General features: G+C 39.3%; 1 protein-coding gene across 1 annotated transcript in view; it reads left to right on the forward strand.

The window, feature by feature from the left end:
• Positions 1-20,806, forward strand: part of CA8 (carbonic anhydrase 8) — a 50,462-nt gene that overhangs the window by 17,540 nt on the left and 12,116 nt on the right. The window contains exons 4-8 of the mRNA XM_050892137.1: positions 6,579-6,674; positions 9,117-9,179; positions 10,552-10,600; positions 13,255-13,367; positions 19,791-19,963. Coding sequence (XP_050748094.1) covers positions 6,579-6,674; positions 9,117-9,179; positions 10,552-10,600; positions 13,255-13,367; positions 19,791-19,925 — 456 coding nt within the window. The 3' untranslated portion in view covers positions 19,926-19,963. The remainder of the gene's footprint in view (positions 1-6,578; positions 6,675-9,116; positions 9,180-10,551; positions 10,601-13,254; positions 13,368-19,790; positions 19,964-20,806) is intronic.

Here is a 20,806-nt window from a genome sequence, read left to right on the forward strand (position 1 = left end):
AGATCTGAAGAGGAATTATTTAAAAATGACTGTCTTCTACTGTGTGTAGAGCAAAAATAGGAGCCTGTTGAACAGAAGGATCCCCCATGTCACAACCTCTTGCAATATGGGCTATGGTTACCAATTAGGCTGAGGCAGGACCTACACCCAGGCTGGGCAGGTGTTTCATGTTGCCTCCTGCTGCCTCTGCTGCTGGTGGCTTTATCAGGCATAAGTCCCCTGTAGGGCCTGGTTCTGGTGCCAGGGAGGTCAGGAGGAGTTTTGCTGTTGGCACATTTCCCCTTGACTTCAATGGGGTGTGGGCTTGGTGCTTTGTTCCAAACTGCCTCACTTAGCCAGTGAAAACACTGCACATTGAACAAAGTTTTATAGGGATCCCAATAACAAATTAGGGTTTCAGTAGTCTAGCAATAAGTATTCGTAAAGAAAGCAGTTATAGTATATGGACTCCTTTTTATGGTAGCAAGTCATTCCAGATTGTGCAGGTTTACAGCAAATTTGTAACATTAAGGTCACATAAGAGTGCAGAAACATTGGAGCAGAGTCCTTCTTCTCCCCTTACCATTAATCAATCAGATATGTCATAACAAAAGATGAGCTGTGATTTATTTCAGAGTGTATTTTCCTATAAGGAATGAGCCTGTCTCATGTTTGGTCTGGCGCTTGGGTGAGTACACCAGCATGTCGCAGCAAGGGACAGAGCTATAGCAACTTTCCTGAGGTTGCAAGAGTTGGGTAAACTTAGGTGAAAGTAAGCTTAGGTGAAGCACGGTCATTCACATAGGTGGATGACTTGAGAGGGTCTGAGAAAGAGACGTCATTCAGGAGTCAGTCAAGAGGCATCACTCTGGCGGTCATGGGCAATTTGTGCCTGGGCTCCTGAACAGAGTCTCCTGGGGAATGTGAAAGGGCGAGAGGCAAGGGACACAGGTTGCAACAAGAGAGATTCTGATTAAGTACAAGGAGAAAAAATTCTTCACTACGGGGGAGGTCAAACAGAACAGGTTACCCAGAGAGGTTGTGGGATCTCCATCGTTGGAGATATGCAAAACTTAAGTTGGACAAGGCCCTGAGCAACCTGATCTGATTTTGAATTAGCAACTAACTTTGAAGTTGGTGCTGCTGTGAATGGGGGAAGGAGGCAGTTGAACTTCAGAGGCCACTTCCAACATAAATTATCCTGTCATTATATGTTTTTATGTGTGAGCTGGGAATAAAGTAAGGTCAACAGAGCTTAAAAGATCATTTTTGTTCTCAGGGAGCTTAGGACCCTGCAGATTTCCACAGAGCAGCCGGTGCCCCAGACGGGAAAAATGTATGTCTTTTTGTAACTCTGTTTTTTATTGAGAGAAACTGGCTTCCAGAACTGATAAATGGGCTAGATCATATACAGGGACTCTGATTCCTGCCAGAATCTGTCATCCCAGGGACTCTGATTCTGTGTAAAAATCTACCATCCCAGGCCTTTTCTTTTCGTATTGACATAAAAGGTATTTCTTTGGTAGAGAAAGGAATGGATTTAAGGGTAGGGTTTTCATTTGTTTATTGATTTTAAAGCCAGAATCTCAGGTCCTTACTCAGTTTTGAGAAAGTCTTGATTTGAGACAGGCCCCTTGTTAATGTCAGTGTCAGCTTTTCCTAAGCGAGGATAGTAGGACTGGGATCAGTAGTCTTTTGGTTGAGTGGAGACTGGATGAAAATTGAGAAGATTCTCTGAATTTGTTCCATACAGAATAATCCTTCTGTGGGGTTGCTCTGCGACCTGGAATAATTTCTTAATCTTTCCTGTGAAGGAGAGTCTCTCCAGCTGTTCACAGAACAAATCAACTTTATCAGCACTTTATTATCATTTGTGTTCATGAGTTGTGAGTTTATCTGATTTTAAGGAAGTCACCACTACAATTCTTTGATTTACAGCTGGAATGTTAACAGGCTCCAAATTATTTTTTTATCCAAGAGAAAAATGTATTTTTTGAGTGCTAAGGAGTTTCTTACAGCTTTCTGATTGTTTTGTAAAAATATACTGTCTGGCATGCCGAGCCAGCCACCGATAATCGGTAACAGCATAGCTGACTCATTTTGGTTGTATAGAACCATCAAAACTACCAAGTATCAAAACATTAGCTAACAAGTTGAGCAGAGCCTCTGCTGCCATACTGGCATGTGCAGCTTGTTTGTACTCCGAATGAAAACCACACAATGATAAGCTGCCAATACACTGCAGCTGATTATTTAGAAAAACTCACATGGTTATGTTCATATTGGAGACTGGCACCCCTTGTGAGTATGCACTTTTTATATAGCTGTCTCAAATCAATGTAAAACTGAAGGTTACCAAAATACAGAGTATTAATCTAATAAGCCTCTCTGGCTATTGCTACTTGTATGATACAGATGCACGGGTATGAAGTTATCAATGTGCATGGGCATTATATTATATTGACAGTTTCAAGATTTGTAAAAGCACTGGAGTCTTTCCTCTGTGCACATCTGATTCCCACAAATATTAACAAGAGTTACAGGCCATGTTGTTTGTGGACTGTACTCTCTAGAGTTCAAATTTTGTAATGCTTGTAGACTTTTTGCCATCTTTTTTTAAGCTGTTGTCTGATGTTTTCATCTGATGTCACATTACAAATAAAAAAAGAGCAAACAAAAGGCAGAACAGGTTCAGAGAACCACACTAATACACAGGATAAACCACGATTTGAAAGGAACACTTTGCTACAAACACTTGGGCCTTACTACTTCCTTGCTAATATTTCCGTTTCTGAATCACTTTTTCTTGTACTTACCCAGCCCCCATCTGAGCTACGTTTTTCCTGCTCTGTAAAAGAATTAGTTTTATTTGACTTGCATTTATTTAAGTGCATGTTGACATCCGTTTATTTATTTCAGTGTGCACGCATGGGCTTATCAGAGTTAGAGCAAAAGATGTGAGGCCTGTTGGCCTGTTAGGAAATCTTATGGTATTAATTATTATTTTCCATTAGGTTGCCTGTCTAATTTCAGTTTGTAAATCCCTAATGACAGAACCTTTTCTGTGAATAGCTATTCTGAATATCACCTTGATTCAGAACATGGGAACATAATAAATACGCTGCTGGATCAGGCCTGTGGTCCACCCAGTATGCAGTCTTAGCAGTGTCAGTAAGGGATGCTGTGTAGGGAGAGCACATGAGCCTCACCACTTTTTGTTGTACTCCCCGGTCATCTGCCATCACAGGACTAGGAGTGCTAGAGGCGGCATCTCTGCCTGGTCTCTTTAGTTTCTGTTTTTGGACTTGTCTATAATTTGTCTAATCCATTTATGAACCTGCTGATACTATTTAGCAGCACAGTGTTTATGACAGCAAGTTTACAACCTGCTGTGTAAAAAATACATCACTAATCCACTGTAGTTATCGCCACCTCTGAGGAAGTAACACAGTAGCATCTTAAACACAGACCAGAAGTCTGTTCTACCTTGGGCTTTAGCAACCCAGTACAAAATGATGATTCTTGTTCCAAGGAGCCTACTGTGTATTTTAAGCATCCATGAGCAGAACCTCAAAGTTACAGAAACCTTTGGACCGGAAAGTGCTGACTGCCTATTTCAGTACCTTTAGTAATCTTGATTACTAAACCTGATCCTAGTCTAGGAGTGTCTACATTAACCTCAAATACATCCCTTCTTTGTCTTCATGTTACGGGTTTTTTTTGTAGTAGACCATCCTGACCTCTGTTGAGCTGGTGGAAAGGAAGGAGGCCTGGAGGGGATGCAGAGACCTAAAGGTACTCTTAAAATGCGTAGCTAATACTTAACTTACTCTCTCTATGTCCCCTGGAGAGGTGGGAAGAGTTGCTGGCCAGTAGGTATGTTCCTTGGAAAGCAGTTCCAGCTGCAGGGCTTTTCGCACTGTGGTCCCCCTTTCATGCAGCACACAGAAGTGTATTTTGCAGCACATCTTCCTGCCAGGCTGTTTATGCTGCTGCACAGACTAATTCTAGACCTCTTCATGTTTTATAGTGTTACACAGAGGTTTCAGTGTCATTTTTCTGCCTGATATATAGCCTCATCATAGGAAAGTCTCTGCCCTGATGAGCCTGTTGCCTAAGACAGGACAACAGTCTGTTTCTGGATAAACTGGGGTCATTGCTGGTACGGTCTGAAGTGCTTGGTCATTTTCCTCTTGCTGGGACTCAGCATTTTCCTTTCAAATCTTCAGAAAAAACCCACTGTTGTCAGAATGCAGACAAATGTCAGATTAGACTTCAACTCCAAAGGAGCGTGACACGCTGAATGCCACGGCAGCTTTAGCCAAGACCCGCCTGTTGACGCAGTCAAAGTCATGGTCTCTTTACACTTGGTGATCGCCCTCAGCGCTATTGTTCCAGCCACCAAAGGACAAGCTTGCTTTGACATTTCCAACGAACCGGGTCGCGGTGCCATGCAGCGCTGTTCTAGCCGCACCAAGGACATTGCCATCCCGACTGCAGTCACCCCAACCTCGTTCTTTCGCGTTTAACGTCTTCCTAACGTCGGGATGTTGGTGAGGATCGTGGGACTCCGTGAGCCCCCTCTTGTGGATAGCTGATGCAAACGCCAGGCTCGTCTCGGAAAATGCCGTGCTCTGACTTCGTCTTCTTGGGTGGCGGTAGCTCTGTGTCTGCTAAAGTGAGCGCTGGAGACAGAAATCTCATTATTTGATCCTGTGGTTTTGTTACTTTAAAAGCCAAAGGCAAATCGAATGTGTAACAAAGCTTTTTACGGATGATAAAATACATGACACCAAGTAAATCCATGGGCAATAGATAGCTTAGTTCTAACAGGGAACATTTGTATGTCTAGAAGTTTTGTAGCTGTGGGCAAGTACATTTGTATTACTGTTCCTATGTGCAAATGAATTATTATATTTTTTAAGAAAAAAGTTTCATGTTTTTAGCACGGCAGATACCTTTGATCAGCATGAATAGAATTATTTGTATGATAATTTGGAATTTAATTTGATTTACAATATGTTCATTTAAAATTTTGTATTGACTTTTGAAATGACAGTCATCAACAGGAGTGCCCAAAATTCTCATCGGAGATTAAATAAGGGGAGAGTGATTGCTTGAAGAACTGGTCTTCTGAAATGCTGAGATGCCCAAGTGAACTCCTGTTGTCTAAGGGGCAATAAGCATTTCACAGAGGCTGTTACTGTGCAGAAATAAAACACAAAATAAGAAGACACTATCTGTTTTAAAAACTAATTTTGCTGAAGGTGGAAACAATGTTAGATAACATGGTGACATTTTAACTCCTTAGACACGTGACAGAGCAAAACATTGATCATGATTTTACAACGGGAATTAAATCTAAGAGTTTGTATTTTTTTAGCTATTTTATCTATGTGGAATGTGCAAAAGTTGTTGGCAGATAAACTTCAAAGCAGCTGTGCTTAGGATGTTGAAGCTCTGCAATGGTTATCAGACCAGCCACAGAGATTGCATTTTAGCATTAGTGCTGGCAAAACTCATGTTTGAAATGCGTATTACCTCTCAGTAGATAGCGCTGTCCCTCCCTTCCTCCCTTCCTCCCTTCCTCCCTTCCTCCCTTCCTCCCTTCCTCCCGCCTATCCACCCTTCCTTTCTTCTGTCCTTCCTTCCCTCTTCCTTCCCTCCCTCCCTTTCTCTCTCTTTCTTTCTCTCTTTTCAACTGTCAGTCTGTTTTCCAGCACTTTTCTCTTTCCCCTCTTTCCCCCCATCTCCCTTCCCACCCTTGTCCTTCCCCTTCTTCCCCTTCCTTCCTTCCTCCCTCCCTTTCCAACCGCCTGCTAGTCTGTCTTCCAGCACTTGTCTCAAACACCACTTCCCAAATCATGCTGTGACACCTCACCAGAACAGGCTTTGTGTTTACCATCCGGTGTCTGCTGCCTGACATGTATTCATGCATTAACTCCTACAGGCCCTGCTACCTTGTGGAAGAAGGCAGCTGAGGGCTCATATTTTACTCTTCAGCATCCCTTTCACTGCTGTCTCTAAGGTGATCCTCCAGCCATTTTTCTCTGCTTAACTTTCTTTATGTTTAGCCTTTCCTGAAATCACTTCTCCTACTCTTACTACTGATATTTGAGTGACTCATCTTGGGAGGTGATATGTGAGACAAGTGACATTAAGATAGTACAGTCAGCCAGTCAAACGTGTGTTTGGACAGCCCATGTCCATAATCATACACCTGCCTTGGAAGAGAGCTGGCTGGCTGAGAGGCAACATTGGTGGGTTTCATTAGCTGATGTTATTTCAGTACTCAGAGTGAGGGAGTTGGTAAATCATCATTAGGCTCATTAGCACAGTTATTCACACTTTTGTTGTAGATATTTGGTAACTGGCTATACGTCACTTTCTCTACAGCTGACCTTTTTTTCCTTGGCATTCCTGATATTTAGAATAGGAATCCACTTATATATACATGCACAGCCATAGGCATGCACATATGTATATTCACACATGCACACACACACATGCTGAAGCTTTGTTAAATGACGTTAACTGCTGGTGTTTTTTTATTACAAAACATATTTCTCTATTGGTCTATTTGCACTGCTTTGTTTTAGCTTCATCTAATGCACTGGAACTCCACACTGTACAGCAGCATTGATGAGGCAGTAGGGAAGAAGCACGGCATAGCTATTATTGCTTTGTTTGTGCAGGTAAGTTTCCTGTGTTGCACTTGTTACCATGCACTATCATTTGTCTGAGGAAAATGAGTTCCTTTCCATTTTCTTTCATTTTTAATGATTTCATAAAATAAAACAATGTATGACTGCTGGTATTCTATTCAAAAGATCCTTCTCAGTCACATCTTCTGTGTATGTGCTAAATAAATAATTCTTATTTAAACAGGATGTTGGAAGTATCTTAGTTAAAGAAGGGATAATACATAGTCCACCATCTCTCTGTGACTCTGGCTATAAGCAGACATCCAATCTCGATTCCTCTGAGGGCAGAATGAGGGCTGTCAGGAGGTACAAGTGCTTCACTATCTCTGTAATGTGTTTTTCTCCATTCCTGGCCAGGCCTGCTGTTTGGGGATTGAGGAAATACACAGAGGGGAGGAGGAAAGAGGAAAAAAAGCCTACTAACCCATTCGCACAGCCGAAAACTGGTAGTAGGATTGTGCTTTTCTGAACAGAGGGACAAGTGTGTTTCTTCACACAGGACAAATGTGAGGTGGGGTCATACTACTTCTTCAGAGACAGCAGACTGAGAGTGTAACGAGTCTTGCCACAGACCCTCAGAAAAGCATGTGACGAGGAGGCTTAAAGCTTCCTGACGAGAAGGTGTAATGCAAGCTGGAAAGTTAGCCCCATAGTCTAATTGCTGTTGAAGGTTTTTCAAAGGCTGCACCCCATAAAGAAGGTTTTCAGTTTTAGTCCTCAAACACCAGATTCTCATCCTTCTCATGAGAAATGGCAAACTGTTTTACTTAAATGGGTTTGGAGGAAAAGGCTTAGAGTTCGTGCTTAGATCAAATGGATTTTCTTTCACAGTGATTTTATTAATTTGTCATATTTCATAACGAGTTTATGAGTGCCTTTGAGCTTTACCTCTGTTTGAATTTAAAGGTACATTGGTTACAGCTCCAACACTCAGATAGAACTGCTAAAAATGGAAGTTAGAAAGTCTTCAGTTTTGTATCCTAGAGGGCTGTGTGATAATTGCTTATGTAAGTCACCTTCTAATTCCAGCAGAGGTAACCTTCGAGTTAGTTAGAAAGTTACTCGTAAGTTCTTAAATCAATCTGAAACTTCAGTGATACATTTTCCATTTCTGGTCTCTCACCTTCACCAGAGTTCTTAAGCATTCCAAAGGGCTTTTTTATTAGCCAAGAAAGGCATCATATAATTACAATTGACCAAGGAAAAATAGTATTTATGCTGTTTATTAAAGGAACAGGGAGAGGAAATTCGGTGACCATTTTTTCCTGTTAAAGGCATGGAAATATAATAGTTTTGCACCACAGTTCTCAAACACATAATTTTAAGGTCAGTGAAAATATTTTTACTGATTAAGTGACAGCCCTTGGTGATTATTACTTTAGAAACAGCGTCTTTGAAGTGATTTCAATATCTTTTACGCACTTTGAAGGTTTTAAATTGAAGTCCCATTCTGAAACAAAAGAAAATCCTCTTAAATTCCTAGAAATAACAAAGTACCTTTTGTTGACATTCAATTGTTTCCTTCCAGTGACTACTGTGCCATTCTATTCCAAGAGAAACAAAAAGCAAACAAATTTTTCAGGGTCTAACTCTCCGGTTCTTACTCATGCCTGCTTCATTGCTCACCTCGTATGTGTACACATTGGCAAAGAAATCAAGTGGAAGGCCATTCTGAGTCTTCCTGTTTTGACAATGTTGTTCTGAAGGTAAAAGCTAGGGTCCTAGACTGGGTGATTTAGATCAGAAGCAGCTGAAATCAGTGTGCAGAGTGAACAAAGTTCATGGAAAAGAAGAATCTCTTATTTCAGTAACGGATTTCTTTTGAAAGCCCCATCTTCTGTGCCTTAAAGGCATTTGGTAAAGGCAGTGCTGCAGGCTGCCGGCAGGATCCCAGAGATGCCGTGAGGGAGGGGATCTGCCATTCTGCGCTCTGTAGGCAGGAAAAAACTCCCCCGAGCTTCAGAGATACCTTGGGCCAGATTTGCAACGCTGTGGGAACAAATTCAAAAAGTGTCTGTCGCGCTTGTTCGCTCTGTTCCTTTCCGTGTGCTTTTCTGACAAAAACTGGTAAAGACAAACTGTGTCCTTGGCATTTATATGCCATAATGCTGCATGATTTTGACTCCACATGCAGTATATGCTGCAAAACAGGGTTAGTCAAAACTTACTGGACTTAACTGTGACTCTTTCTCTTGTTCTGTGAGTTTCTGTCTCTGCTTTAAAGTTATTTACACCTTGTTTACTTTTGACTCATGGCTTTATAGCGATATAATTGTTTGGAGTTGCCATGTATCAGTGTATTTGGTTAACACAAGGTTGTGTAGCTTAACTAAAAACAACTGCAGAACTTACTGTTCTGGTTGACCTCTGTCTTGCCTCACAGTTTCTGAAATAGCAAAATACTGAAACTCATCTTTGCTTGCTGTATTTCAGATAGGAAAAGAGCATGTAGGCCTAAAGGCTGTAACTGAAATTCTCCAGGACATACAGTACAAGGTAAGGCATTGTCTGAAGAAATGCTTCCTTCACTGACCAGAGAGGAAGTGAGCGAAGGGTCTATATGAAGCCAAGAGAAGGGTTTCAGATGTGTCTGTAGTAAAACCATGTGTGAAAGCCATCATTTGGTAGCCTGCATCAGAACCTCAGCATTTTACAGTATTCAGATAATATACAGTCTTTGTAGTTACTTCCTTTTCTGGTGGCCAGAAAGTTTGATCTCCTATACCAGTAACTGATTGCAAATACTACCTTTTCAGTGATTATCATGGAGTCAGTGTGAATGCAAGCACTGCAACATGCTTAGTGAACACCAGCAGCAGTATCTCCAAACTTATCTGGTTTTAATTTGTAGAGGAAAAGAATAGATGAACTGAGCACCCATATTAACTTGCAGTGGGAAATCAGCAACAACACAATGCTGTCTTGTCAGGTGGATTATGTGTGGGGATCCTGAAGGACAGATAATAAGCCTAGCAGGACTGAGGAGATACGAGTGCTCTCCAGAATGTTGATGCTATCTTTAATGACCTTGGGCAAGTTACTTCCATCTCTCTGCTTCATGGCCTCTGTCTGTAACATAGAAATAATCACACTTACCTTTGATTTTAAAAGATTTTGAAATGTATTAATGAGACATTCTGTATTGGTCTGGAGAGATTAGCCATTCACTTCAGTGAATGCTGAAGTGTAGAAAAATTAGGAGCTGTTATTAGAAGGGAATTGAAAATCTTCTTTTAGTCAAATAATATATCGTAAACTTCAGTCATGATGTTTAATATTACAAACTCATTGTTTGTGAAGGTGTCAGAGAAAACAATAGTGTGTGGAATTCTGTAGTTTCATTACTGAAAGGACAGCCAAGTAGAGGAAGGTCATGGAAGGCCTTGTCATTGTGAGCGTGTTATACTAACGACTTTCAGAGGGTCAGCGTCAAACATACTTTTGGCATACATAAAATTTCCTTGCTTTAAATATGTGGAACCAGCTTCATTTTATTAAGTGTTATCCACATTGGTCAAGGAAAAGCTCACTTTGGCCCTTGTTTTTTAAACTCATTTTGTATGGAACCCCTGAATTTCATGTAGAAAATTTCAAGGCTGGGACATGGAAGGAGCCTAGGTACTAAAGGCAAAAAGTTAACAAATTGCTGAGATAACCTTAGAAGTAAAATATAAAATAGAATTAAAAAAGTGTTTGTGAAGCTGCAAGGACAAATGCAATGATGATTAAATGGGGGCTATTAATGAGGTTGCTTTGCAGAGGAGTTCAAGGCTTAATGTTATAAGAACACACAGTGTTTTTACCTCTCTGTTCATCATCATTTTAATACGAAACTAGAGATGAGATTGATTTTTATTCATTTTTTCAGGGAAAATCCAAAACAATACCCTGTTTTAATCCCAACTCTTTATTGCCAGGTAGGTGCCTTTGCTTACTTTTGTGTGTGTGGATTACTAGCTAATTGCAGAGGCTGAGACAATCTTGATCTAAAGCATAGCCTGACTGCAAGCCTGAGAGTGTGTCCCATAAGGTGGTAATGCATTTGCACCTAGTGGTGCTAACAGGGATAGGGATGAAGTCCCTTTGGAACTTCATGATAAATCCGCACCTTCGTCGTGTGAGTGGGATGTGATACTGTAGTCGATGCACTGCTGGCAACACTGTGGCTAGCTTTCTTGATGATTTATCATCCCACCTAGAGGGGGAATTGTGTGTACTCCTTTCTCTCCTTCGGCATAAAATAGGAAGCGTAAGGTTACGCACTTGCCAGGGTAGCTTTTTGGCAGCATCAAAAGACAATGCCATAATGCAATGACAGTTGTATAGCATACAAGGACTAGTGACAATGGGAGGCAAATTCAAATTCATATAGCTAAAAGTTAAAGAGTAACAGTATGAAACAACCACTTCCTCTACCTTGTCTTGAATAAAAATGTGGCTTTTTAAAAAACGCGTTTCTACAAGATGAATGTTTCTGCAAGGAATCCTTCTGAGCTAAATTCCATGTCATAGTGGCAAGATCTTTAATTTTCCAAAGTAATCCAGGTCTACATTAAACTATATTAATTATATCAAAAGAATATTGTTTAGGTTGCAAAGTCAAGTGCTCAGCAATTAGGAATTGCAGGAATTAAAGCTGCCTGTGCCCCTTCATGCATATGCATTATAAAACATCTTTTAATTGCGTGACCGTAAGTTGTTTTTTACAGGACCCCTGCCTCACAGTTCCTGTTTGATGCTGATCAAGTCACATAAACCAAAATTTTCATAAGTCATCTCTAACTATGTGTTCCTCATTTTCTAGGTGCCCGACTTGAGATCATGGGGTCTGATTTGCAGAAGTGCTGAGTGCTTACACCTCCAACTGAAGTCAATGGGAGCAGTGCTCTGACTGCATTAAGTGCTATAGAAAGTTAACTACTCTGAGAAATCAGGTTCTAAGCATCTCATATCGAACACCTCAAATGAATAGATGCATTTGACCTTAACTTCTCTGTGCCTCAGTTCCCCAGCTTTAAAGTGTGGGGGTAATCTGTCCTTCCTCACCACACTGGGGTGTTGGAAGGATAAATTAGTTCATGTTTGTGAAGCACTCGGACACTGAAGAAATGAGTGCATTAGAAATATGAAAAATGAGAAAATGTGGTCCTTCTAACAAGCAGGATTTGAATACCATGGGAAAAAGAAGACCAGGGACCACATATTGTACTGAGAAATCCAAATGTTATTAGATGCTTTTCAAAAGAAAATCATCCATCTTTGCAAGTAAATGATGAAAGGTTACCTAGAAAAGACATACGTGATCATGTAACAAGATGGTGTCACAATGCATGCACAGGATGGGCTGAATTAATTCTTGCAGTTCTTAACTTTTGAGTGTTTGATAATGCAACTCACTTTCAATGGATTTGCTATGTAATTCCCTAATTGAGAAAGAAAATTACATCAACAAAACAAAATCCATTCACGGACAAACACAGGCTTCATTAGCAAGATTTAATTCTACTGATATTCCTCTGAGCTAGTAGTGAAATGGCAGTAACAGGTTAGGTTAACTAAGCAAGTTTATTCGTTTCTAGTCTCCCATTCTGTCCTTGTCAAGCTAGTCACAACCTTCCCCCTAGCTCTCCATGCCATGATTAACCACTCTTTGTCTCCAGTTCTTCTCTAGGTTTGTTTCTTGTCCCCTCTTTTACAGTCAGGCAGTTTTCTCTCCATACTCTTAAGCTGTGTCAGGGAGTCATTTGTGAGTATAGCCTACAGCAGCAAAGGAAGACCCTGTGTAGTCTCACTTACGAAGTGCAGTGTGACTGGAATCTTTGAGGAATTAAAATTAAAATAATTAAAATCAAACGTGTTGCATGTAGAGTTAAAACTCTGCTTGGACAAACTATTGTTGTTTTCTTGAGAGACAACTGTTTATTCCAACATTTATTTATAAACCTATTAATAAGTTAATAAAATTATTAAAATAAGTTTATTCTTAAATAAACCTTGATTTTTTTCCCCTCTGAAATTCAACTCACTTTTCCAAAGCTAGGAGGCAGCAGTACATCTCAAAAAATATGTCACCAGAATCACGAACTGAAAAGTTTGTCTTGAGCTGTGTTCCCTGAATGTTTCTAAAAAATGAAATAAATTCATCCTTGAGGCATATCCTAAATGTAGAATTCAGTTAAAATTTGATCACCACAGCCCCTCTGCCTTCAAAATGGGATGTCTCTTGCAGCTTTTGACACTAACAGGAGTTCTTTCCCACCATATTATTTATTTGCTGTGTTAGTTTAAGGAGTTGTGCACATGTTATTTTTCACATCTATAAAGTGGCATTTTCATCTTTAAAATGCTCATCTGCAGGGGGAAGTTAATGTAATATAATGACCACAAGCTCATGTACATTCACACGAGAAAGTAGTGGACAGTGCTCGGCAGGTTATAAATTCAGACCTTAGCTTACTGCATACTAACTTCATCATATGAGCAAGCCCATGGCTATCATAAGCTGTCATAATTGAAAGACACAATTATCTTCCTTAATGTCATTAAAATTCCACATTCCTTTTAATTTCAGATCCTCTTCTGCGTGACTACTGGGTGTATGAGGGCTCTCTAACCATTCCACCCTGCAGTGAAGGTGTCACCTGGATATTATTTCGCTATCCTTTGACTGTGTCCCAAGTGCAGGTAACAGCTGTGCTTGAAGTGACCTTGGAATATGGTTATGAGCTAAAGGTTATAGCGTGCAAATATATATATCAGGACATTATATCTGTTCTCCTTGAAGATCCCATTAGATCAGTACATGGCTTTTCAAGTAAAGGTTAAGCCTTTTGAGTGACTGAAAGCAATGCAAAGGTCAGAGATGAAAAACTTTGTTATCATTTATCATATGCATTTAAAATAATTCTTTATTTAAGTGAAAGAAAAAGAAAGAAGTCAATGGGCAAGAGAAATTCAATTCTTTGTAATTGTAAGCTTTCAAATACCACTACTTTTTGATGTTAAAGGAACAAAAAAGCACAGGGAGACACTATGTCCTGGAGGAGGAAAAATGTTAACATAGTACAGGCTAGCTATATTGCATTGAACTATATTTAACTTATCTTGTTCTTTTTTAATTCTGTTTTATAATAAATGTCAAATGGAAACTACCTATTTAAATTTGATTTCACACGTATGTATTTTAAAGTGTTTTTTTCTTTAAATTATATCTAACAGTCATGTGAGCCTTTCTATAGAAAACATTTCAAATCTGTCTACAGATAATCCTGGAAAAAACAATTAAAACTCCTGATGAATATTCTCCCACAGTCTGTGAATCCCAGCTGGAGGAATGTGGGTTTAATTTAAGTGAAACTGTCTAGAATCCCTGAAGCTGAATGCGTTAATTTTCATTGCCTGCTCTGAAGCATGTGCAAACAGAAGGGAAAAAAGTATAAAAGGTGATAAATACAGATTTAAATTATTTCAGCTTTAATAATCTAAAGTTTTGCTAGTAATCCCAGCACAATTTTAACAATTTGAAATTGGCAGTGTTTCTTTTCATAGGAAAACTGAATTCTAGTTCTAATCATAGGGTAAAAGCAATAGCTCCCAATAAGCTTATTTGTATGGTAGCTGCAACTTAAATGTATCCCATCATGAATCTGGTATTTATTTGCTTATGAAAGGATAAGTCTTGTGGCTGCTTACTACTGAGTAAATTGAAACAGAACTCTTGGCATTATTAGATTCAGAATAACTTTTAAAGACAGAGTGCATTTGTAACTGGGCAGCTAATTGTCCAGATATGATATGGATAAATAAGAAGACTTAATCAGAAGTATAAAGACCATAGCTATTACACTGAGACATTGTATGATATTTTATTTCATGCTAGCTGCAGGTTTTGTAGACTCTATTCCCTTTTAATCCAGTCAATGCACAGAGGAGGGCAGAGTTTAAGCCATCCAAAAGTGATGGGAGACGGCGAGAGGGTGAATGAAAGAGGAATTAAGCAGAGAAGCGCAACTTCAGTTAATATTATTATGTACTCATTTACCACAAGAAAACAAGATGTTGGAATGTGGTGTGAAGGGGTTAAGTCTCCAGAAGAGAATATTGTGCCTGGGGAAAAGAGTGACCCATAGTGCCTGGTGAAAAGAGTCATGGACTTCTTTAGGTGAGGGGTAGCTGGTTTGTGTTGCTGCATTACTTTGATTGGTATAAACCCAATCCAACAAGATCATTGCACTGATGAAGGACGCACAAGTCATGGAGGGGCTTTTTCCCTGCCACTGACACAGTACGCAGGTGAGACGTGGCACTGGAGCAGAGTAAGAGACTGGAGCGGACTTATGCCAATATGATCCACAACACTTTGTGCTTGTAGATCAGCATCAATTAGAAAAAAAAATCCTCACTGCTAGTTATGAATGCAGCAGCATTAAAGTCAAGGTTGTACAGAAAAGACTTATTAAGAACATGAAGGACTTTTGCCAAGGTGGGATAAAAATTTTACTTACATCAGATACTGCTTTCAGATGTCAATTGAAAATAAATATGGGGACAAGTAAGTGAGAGACAGTGATTCTAAAGTCAAAAGGGACTGAGAGTTCTCCAGGATGCCCAAAATAAGATTTTGGGGGTGCCAGAATATTTTGCTATAGTCTAGACATCCAAGATTTTAACTTGTAGTTAGCATTTTGGCTGCAGTTAAGTATCTGGCCTCTTTGTGCATGTGGGCATGAGTGCCTATGAGAGATTCCATTTAAGGATAGATTAGAAATGCAAAGGCTTTTGTCTATGGAAAATAAGAGGATGTAGTATAGCATATACCATTCTGAATCATCCATGGAAGGCTGGTAAAGGCATTTAATTTTATTAAGCCTGCTTGTAGTATTAAAACATAGATTTTAGTGCAAATGCATTTCTAATGGATTTAAATACATTATTTTTACATGTGTCATTAACTTGTAGAACTTTCTTCTGTGGGATACTAATGAACACAGCTTATGAAACTTCAAGCGATTTATATAAATACTAGTAGCATCTGTGGTTATAGCCGGTAAGAGACAAATTCAAGGCTTTCTATTTTCATTTTGCAGGCCATAAAATAATCAAATTCTGAGCGTCAATAACAAGTAACAATAAAGAATGACACGGTCTGATATGGAATAGGTTTTATTGCCTTCCTCTGATGAAGCTAGTTAATATATTGGAGACAAGATACTCATTCACATTCTCATTTTGTGTAATTAACATAGCAATATTGATTAGCTTAACAAATTGTGGGTCATAAGAGGAAAAAATGAGTAAAATTGCAATTCTAGTTCATGGTCACATCTATATATTTTCACATTTTCTTCTTTTGAAACAATGGAAAAGTAACTATTTTGGCATAGGCATAATAGGCTGACCATTGCAAAGTAGAGAATCTTTTTCTGTTTCTCCTGAAGACATGTATAGATATTAAAGTTCAACTAATAAGTTGATTTGCTACTGATCTAAGTCAATGTTAAGTGAAAGGAGATTCATCTCCATATGCGCCTCACTTCAGCAGCTGGTGTCTGAGTGTGTTGGTTATATGAGTAGCAAAAGAGCAAGCCAGGACTGCAGCGTCAGCATGTGCTTTCCTGGAGTCCAATGCTGTTTCCTCACTGGAAGTCATTTTCTTTGACGTGAGGCTTCACTTCCATCAGAGAGCCGTTTCCTTCACGGGTCTTTCTGTGAGGTCTGGATAAAGTCTGCAGGCTACTCTTCTCTCCTGGAGAATAAGGGCTTTGCAAATCTGGTTCTTGGAGTTTTATTACTGACCTCAGTGGAAAGGAGCTTGTCTGGAAAGCTGCACCCTGTAGTGCTCTTTTTGAATATCCCTGCCCTCCTTTTGCCGTTTTTATCATCCTCACTTGTCTTATATTGAAATATACATCCCAGAAAGAACTGTGTTGACTGCTTTCGTGAGATACCTCGCCCATGCATGTACACTGCTGAAATGCAATGGGAGAAAATAAAAAAATCCCTCCTATTAGGCCAGTAAAGAGCAGGAAATAATTGAAAAATACTTGCTTGTGCTTCTCTCCTCTGTATTTTTTAAAAATTGGACATTTGTGAATAATGTGCTTTGTGGTTCACTGAAGCCCAGAGCAAGTACATTGTCTAAGCCACTCAGAGTAGGGATTTTAAACAATGATGCAGCAAGGAGCTGTTGTTCTGCTGTACTCGTTGTCAGAGTTAACTGGCTTTGTATTGAATGGCGAGGTCTCCAGTCCTTTTGTCTACTTCATTCAAAATCAAGACCTCCTGAAGGACAGAAATAGTAACTAGCATATGGAGCTGGAGTGGGAATTGTGCAAAATTTATATAGTCTGTGAAATAAAGCATTCTGAGAGGTTCATGGCATTGTGTTCACTGGGAAGCAGATCTGTGTTCTTGGAAGGTGGCACGGAGGCATGTGAAATTTTCAAGCAGAAGGATAATGCTTCTATTCCTCATATAGAAGAAATGTTTGTAGAGAAAACATGTAAATTCTTTGTTTTGTATGTTCTATTCTTCAGCAAATATTTAAGTGAAACAGAAGAAAGCACTGTTCAGGATCTGAATACAGGGGAGTGGTAAAAACATTCTTGCAAAATTCTACAAAATATAAACTAAATGCTTTTACTCAGTAGAAATGTGACTTAACATTGTGGATTTACCCCTTCACTGGTTAGAATTTGATCCTGAATTTCAGTGTGAACAGGCCTAGGTCATCCTTAGTGTCTTCTGTGTATGAGAAAAACTTTTATAAATGGCTATTCCTGTTGAAAGTATGTGAATATCCAAGGGTGCTTAGCCCTGTGCCTCTAAAATATCTGTTTCCTCAGCAGTCCTACAGGGTGTACTTCACAGCATTTACTTGTGAGGGTTTGGGAGGAGCTAATGAGTGGTTCCGTATGAGATGAAGCAAGATGAGTGGGGCACACATATTGCCTTGTCACATGGAAATTTAATAGGGAAAGTAGTGTCAGCACAGCTAGTGTCCTTTTCTGACAGAACCACTTCTCAAGAGTGAAGCAGACCACCATGTGTATAGAGGGTCTCTGTCACGGGGGTCTGAACCATGGTATGAAGGACTAAACAAGGAGGCTGGTGATCTCAGAAGCAATTCCCCCTTGAAGCAGGGCTACAATTCTTGACTTCCCTGAAGACTAAAGAGCAGGCATAGGGATCAGGTCAGTCCTGCTTTCCTGACTGAAGAAACTGGAAGCTGCTTTGTGAGGAGTACCTCCCGGAGAAAGATTTCACTGTGGGGATTGGGGCAGAGCATTTGTAGTTATGGTAGGAGACAGCTCACAAATGCCAGCTTTGCAGAGAAACTGCTCTTCCCTCTCCTTCACCCATGTTTGAAGTCTCTCATTCTCAAAAGATCAAACAAAAGCCACATTCTTGTAAAATGCTCCTTCCTAAACTACAATTATTTCAGACTTTCCAGAGTTGATTCAGATGGTGAAAGAGGCTACTTTTACAAAATCCATTCAGTGATTTAGCAGCAGTTGACTCCTGAAGACTCCTTGAGATCCAAGCCTGTAGTGGGTTTGTTTTCAGTTTGCTTTAAATAAACAACAACAAAAAATCTTCCAAAACAGGGTTCTGCCTCTAAAAGCACCTTCAAGGAGCTTTACAGTTCATTCTGCTTTTCATCTTTTGAGTCTAAGCTGTTGCCTTATATCTCAGCTGCAAGAAGCTGAGTGTTGATTTCTAAGCACACTGTTTTTTGAGGAAAATAAAGCAGAGTGGAGCTCGCCTCTGAATCAAGTAAATAAGTCTGTATCGATTCTGCTGTAGACTGGAAACCAACAATGACAGCAGTTGTCTTCCAGGTTGCAGTAAGAAAGTATTCTCTGCAGGCAGTATAAGAATAAAAATGCTGTTACCTGCTGTTTAGTACCTAATTTCTTTTAATTCTGGAATCACACTTGCATTCTCCCTGTAATCTTTCATAGGGTGTTTTTCACGGAGAAATTAACTCTCTATAATCTCTTAGATGATAAAATGATTAAATACTTCAGGCTCCATTTTGCTTTCTGAGTTGCTCCCGTTTCAAGTTACAGCTGAGCTGGACAGTGAGGCATCACAGGGTCAGTACAAGTACAAAGGCTCAGGCTAGGGGAGTCAGCCTTCAAGTAGGTTTGCTGTATCTAGCTAAGATAGCTTGTCAACGTGCCAAAGCAAAACCAAACACAATTTTTTTAGTAGTTGTAACTACTTATTTAAAATACCAGACTCTTTAAAACAGCACTGTTGAACAATAAGGTATAATATTGCTGAGATATGCATTGATTTTCTTAGTTTTTTATCACACAGAGCTTGATGCTGATACCAGGGATGGAGATGGAAGCTGCTCACATTCTTCCCTACAGCAGATTAGATTTAGAAAAATCTAAAAAGAGTCTATAAACTCTTAGTTTCTATAAATGGAAACATATTTGTTTTGGACCAATTGAAATGTTTTATATTGATTTTTGACTGTATTTGATTTTCTAAGTACACTTAGTACCTACATCTACAGAACTTTTGAAGTGGTATTTTATTTTGATTGGAAAAAACATATTTTTCCATATAACATGTCAACAGACTTCCTCTAAAGCTGAGAGTCTGTTGAGAATTCTCCTGGTTTAGAAAATCATTTTTATTTAAATGAAGCAACAATTTCAGGCAATAAATAAATAAATCACTGGAAGAAATACGAAACAATTTATAGTCGACCAAATTATTCCTGAAATGCACTTCTTTGAAGAAGACCAGAATGATTACTCTCATGTCACAACTGTGAGGTTGATTCATAGGATGTAATCTACAATGGCTAAGAAAGTTATAGAACCCAAAAGAAGTCACAAAAAAGCAAAGGATAAGTTTGCCAAACCATGTGCATAAAAGTTGCTATTTTTCTCTATATGTTAAATGTTTTGACAGTGCTGACAGCTATTTTAAAATGTTATTAATGATGTATATTGACCTTAGTATATGGTACCTGAATACTCCAAGTTTCAAAGCTGCAGAAGTGGCTGGACAAGGCTGATTCTGATCATTAGTCCCATAGTGAAGAATGTATCTCAGATTTTTCATGTCTGTTTTTCTGCCTTTCAGATAGAAGAATTTCGTAGACTGAGGACACATGTTAAAGGTGCTGAACTTTTAGAGGGCTGTGATGGAATCCTAGGAGATAACTTCAGACCAACTCAGCCACTTAGCGATAGAGTCATCAGGGCTGCATTTCAGTAGCAGAAGAGGAAGAACAACAGAAATAAATCTTTATTCAGGTAAGTAAAAGCTTAGCAGAAAAATCAAAACATTGAAATAATTTTCAGAGGGGAGATTTAGCTAAAGGAGAAAACACACTGAGTTCATTTCAGCTATATTGTCACAATAGTAAATTTTGACACTGTACTGTTTTATTTTATCTTGTGGTGTAATGGTTTGGTTACTACTGGTTCTTTAGTGGCTGGGATAGTTTGGTTACTATTAGGTTCTTTAGTGGCTGGAATCTAATAGGCGATTTAGTGAATTGAAATATTTGTATCGACTTCATTAGGCAGTGGATCACGCACAGTTAGATCACAGTTACTTCTTGTAGCTTTAAATTTCTCCTACTGCAGTGAGCAACAACAGAGTATGCCTAGGTTACGTGGTAGATTTCCCCAGTTACTGAGGTTCACTGGTTGATTTCTTACCGTGTTTTTAGAAGACCAGTCATTGGTGAATCTTTCTAGTGTTATCTGTTAAAAATCAGGGTAGTAGTTCTGGAAGAAGACCTTTAATTCTCAAAGGAGGCCTTTTTTTTTTTGGATCCCTTCTCCCTTCTTTACAATGCTGTTCTTTCCCAACAAGACTGAATCTTGGGCAAAACCAGTGTAGATACAAGAGGAAACTCATTAACTTCTGTCATGGCTAATTTTTCATATTTCTTTCGTCAAAGTAGTTGCTACTTCTTGTCGTCAGTGATGTTTTCAGCCTTCATTGGCTCACAGAGCAAGAATTTAAGGATGATGTTGGATTCAATGCGTAAGAGCTAATACATATGTGAACCTGCATTATCCCCGCTTCAGTTATTAAAACCTCCCATGTCATGTTCCCCTAGCCTCTATCAGTTACAACATAAATTC

Source organism: Gymnogyps californianus, chromosome 2 (genome assembly GCF_018139145.2).
Source record: "Gymnogyps californianus isolate 813 chromosome 2, ASM1813914v2, whole genome shotgun sequence".
Taxonomy (NCBI): Eukaryota; Metazoa; Chordata; class Aves; order Accipitriformes; family Cathartidae; genus Gymnogyps; species Gymnogyps californianus.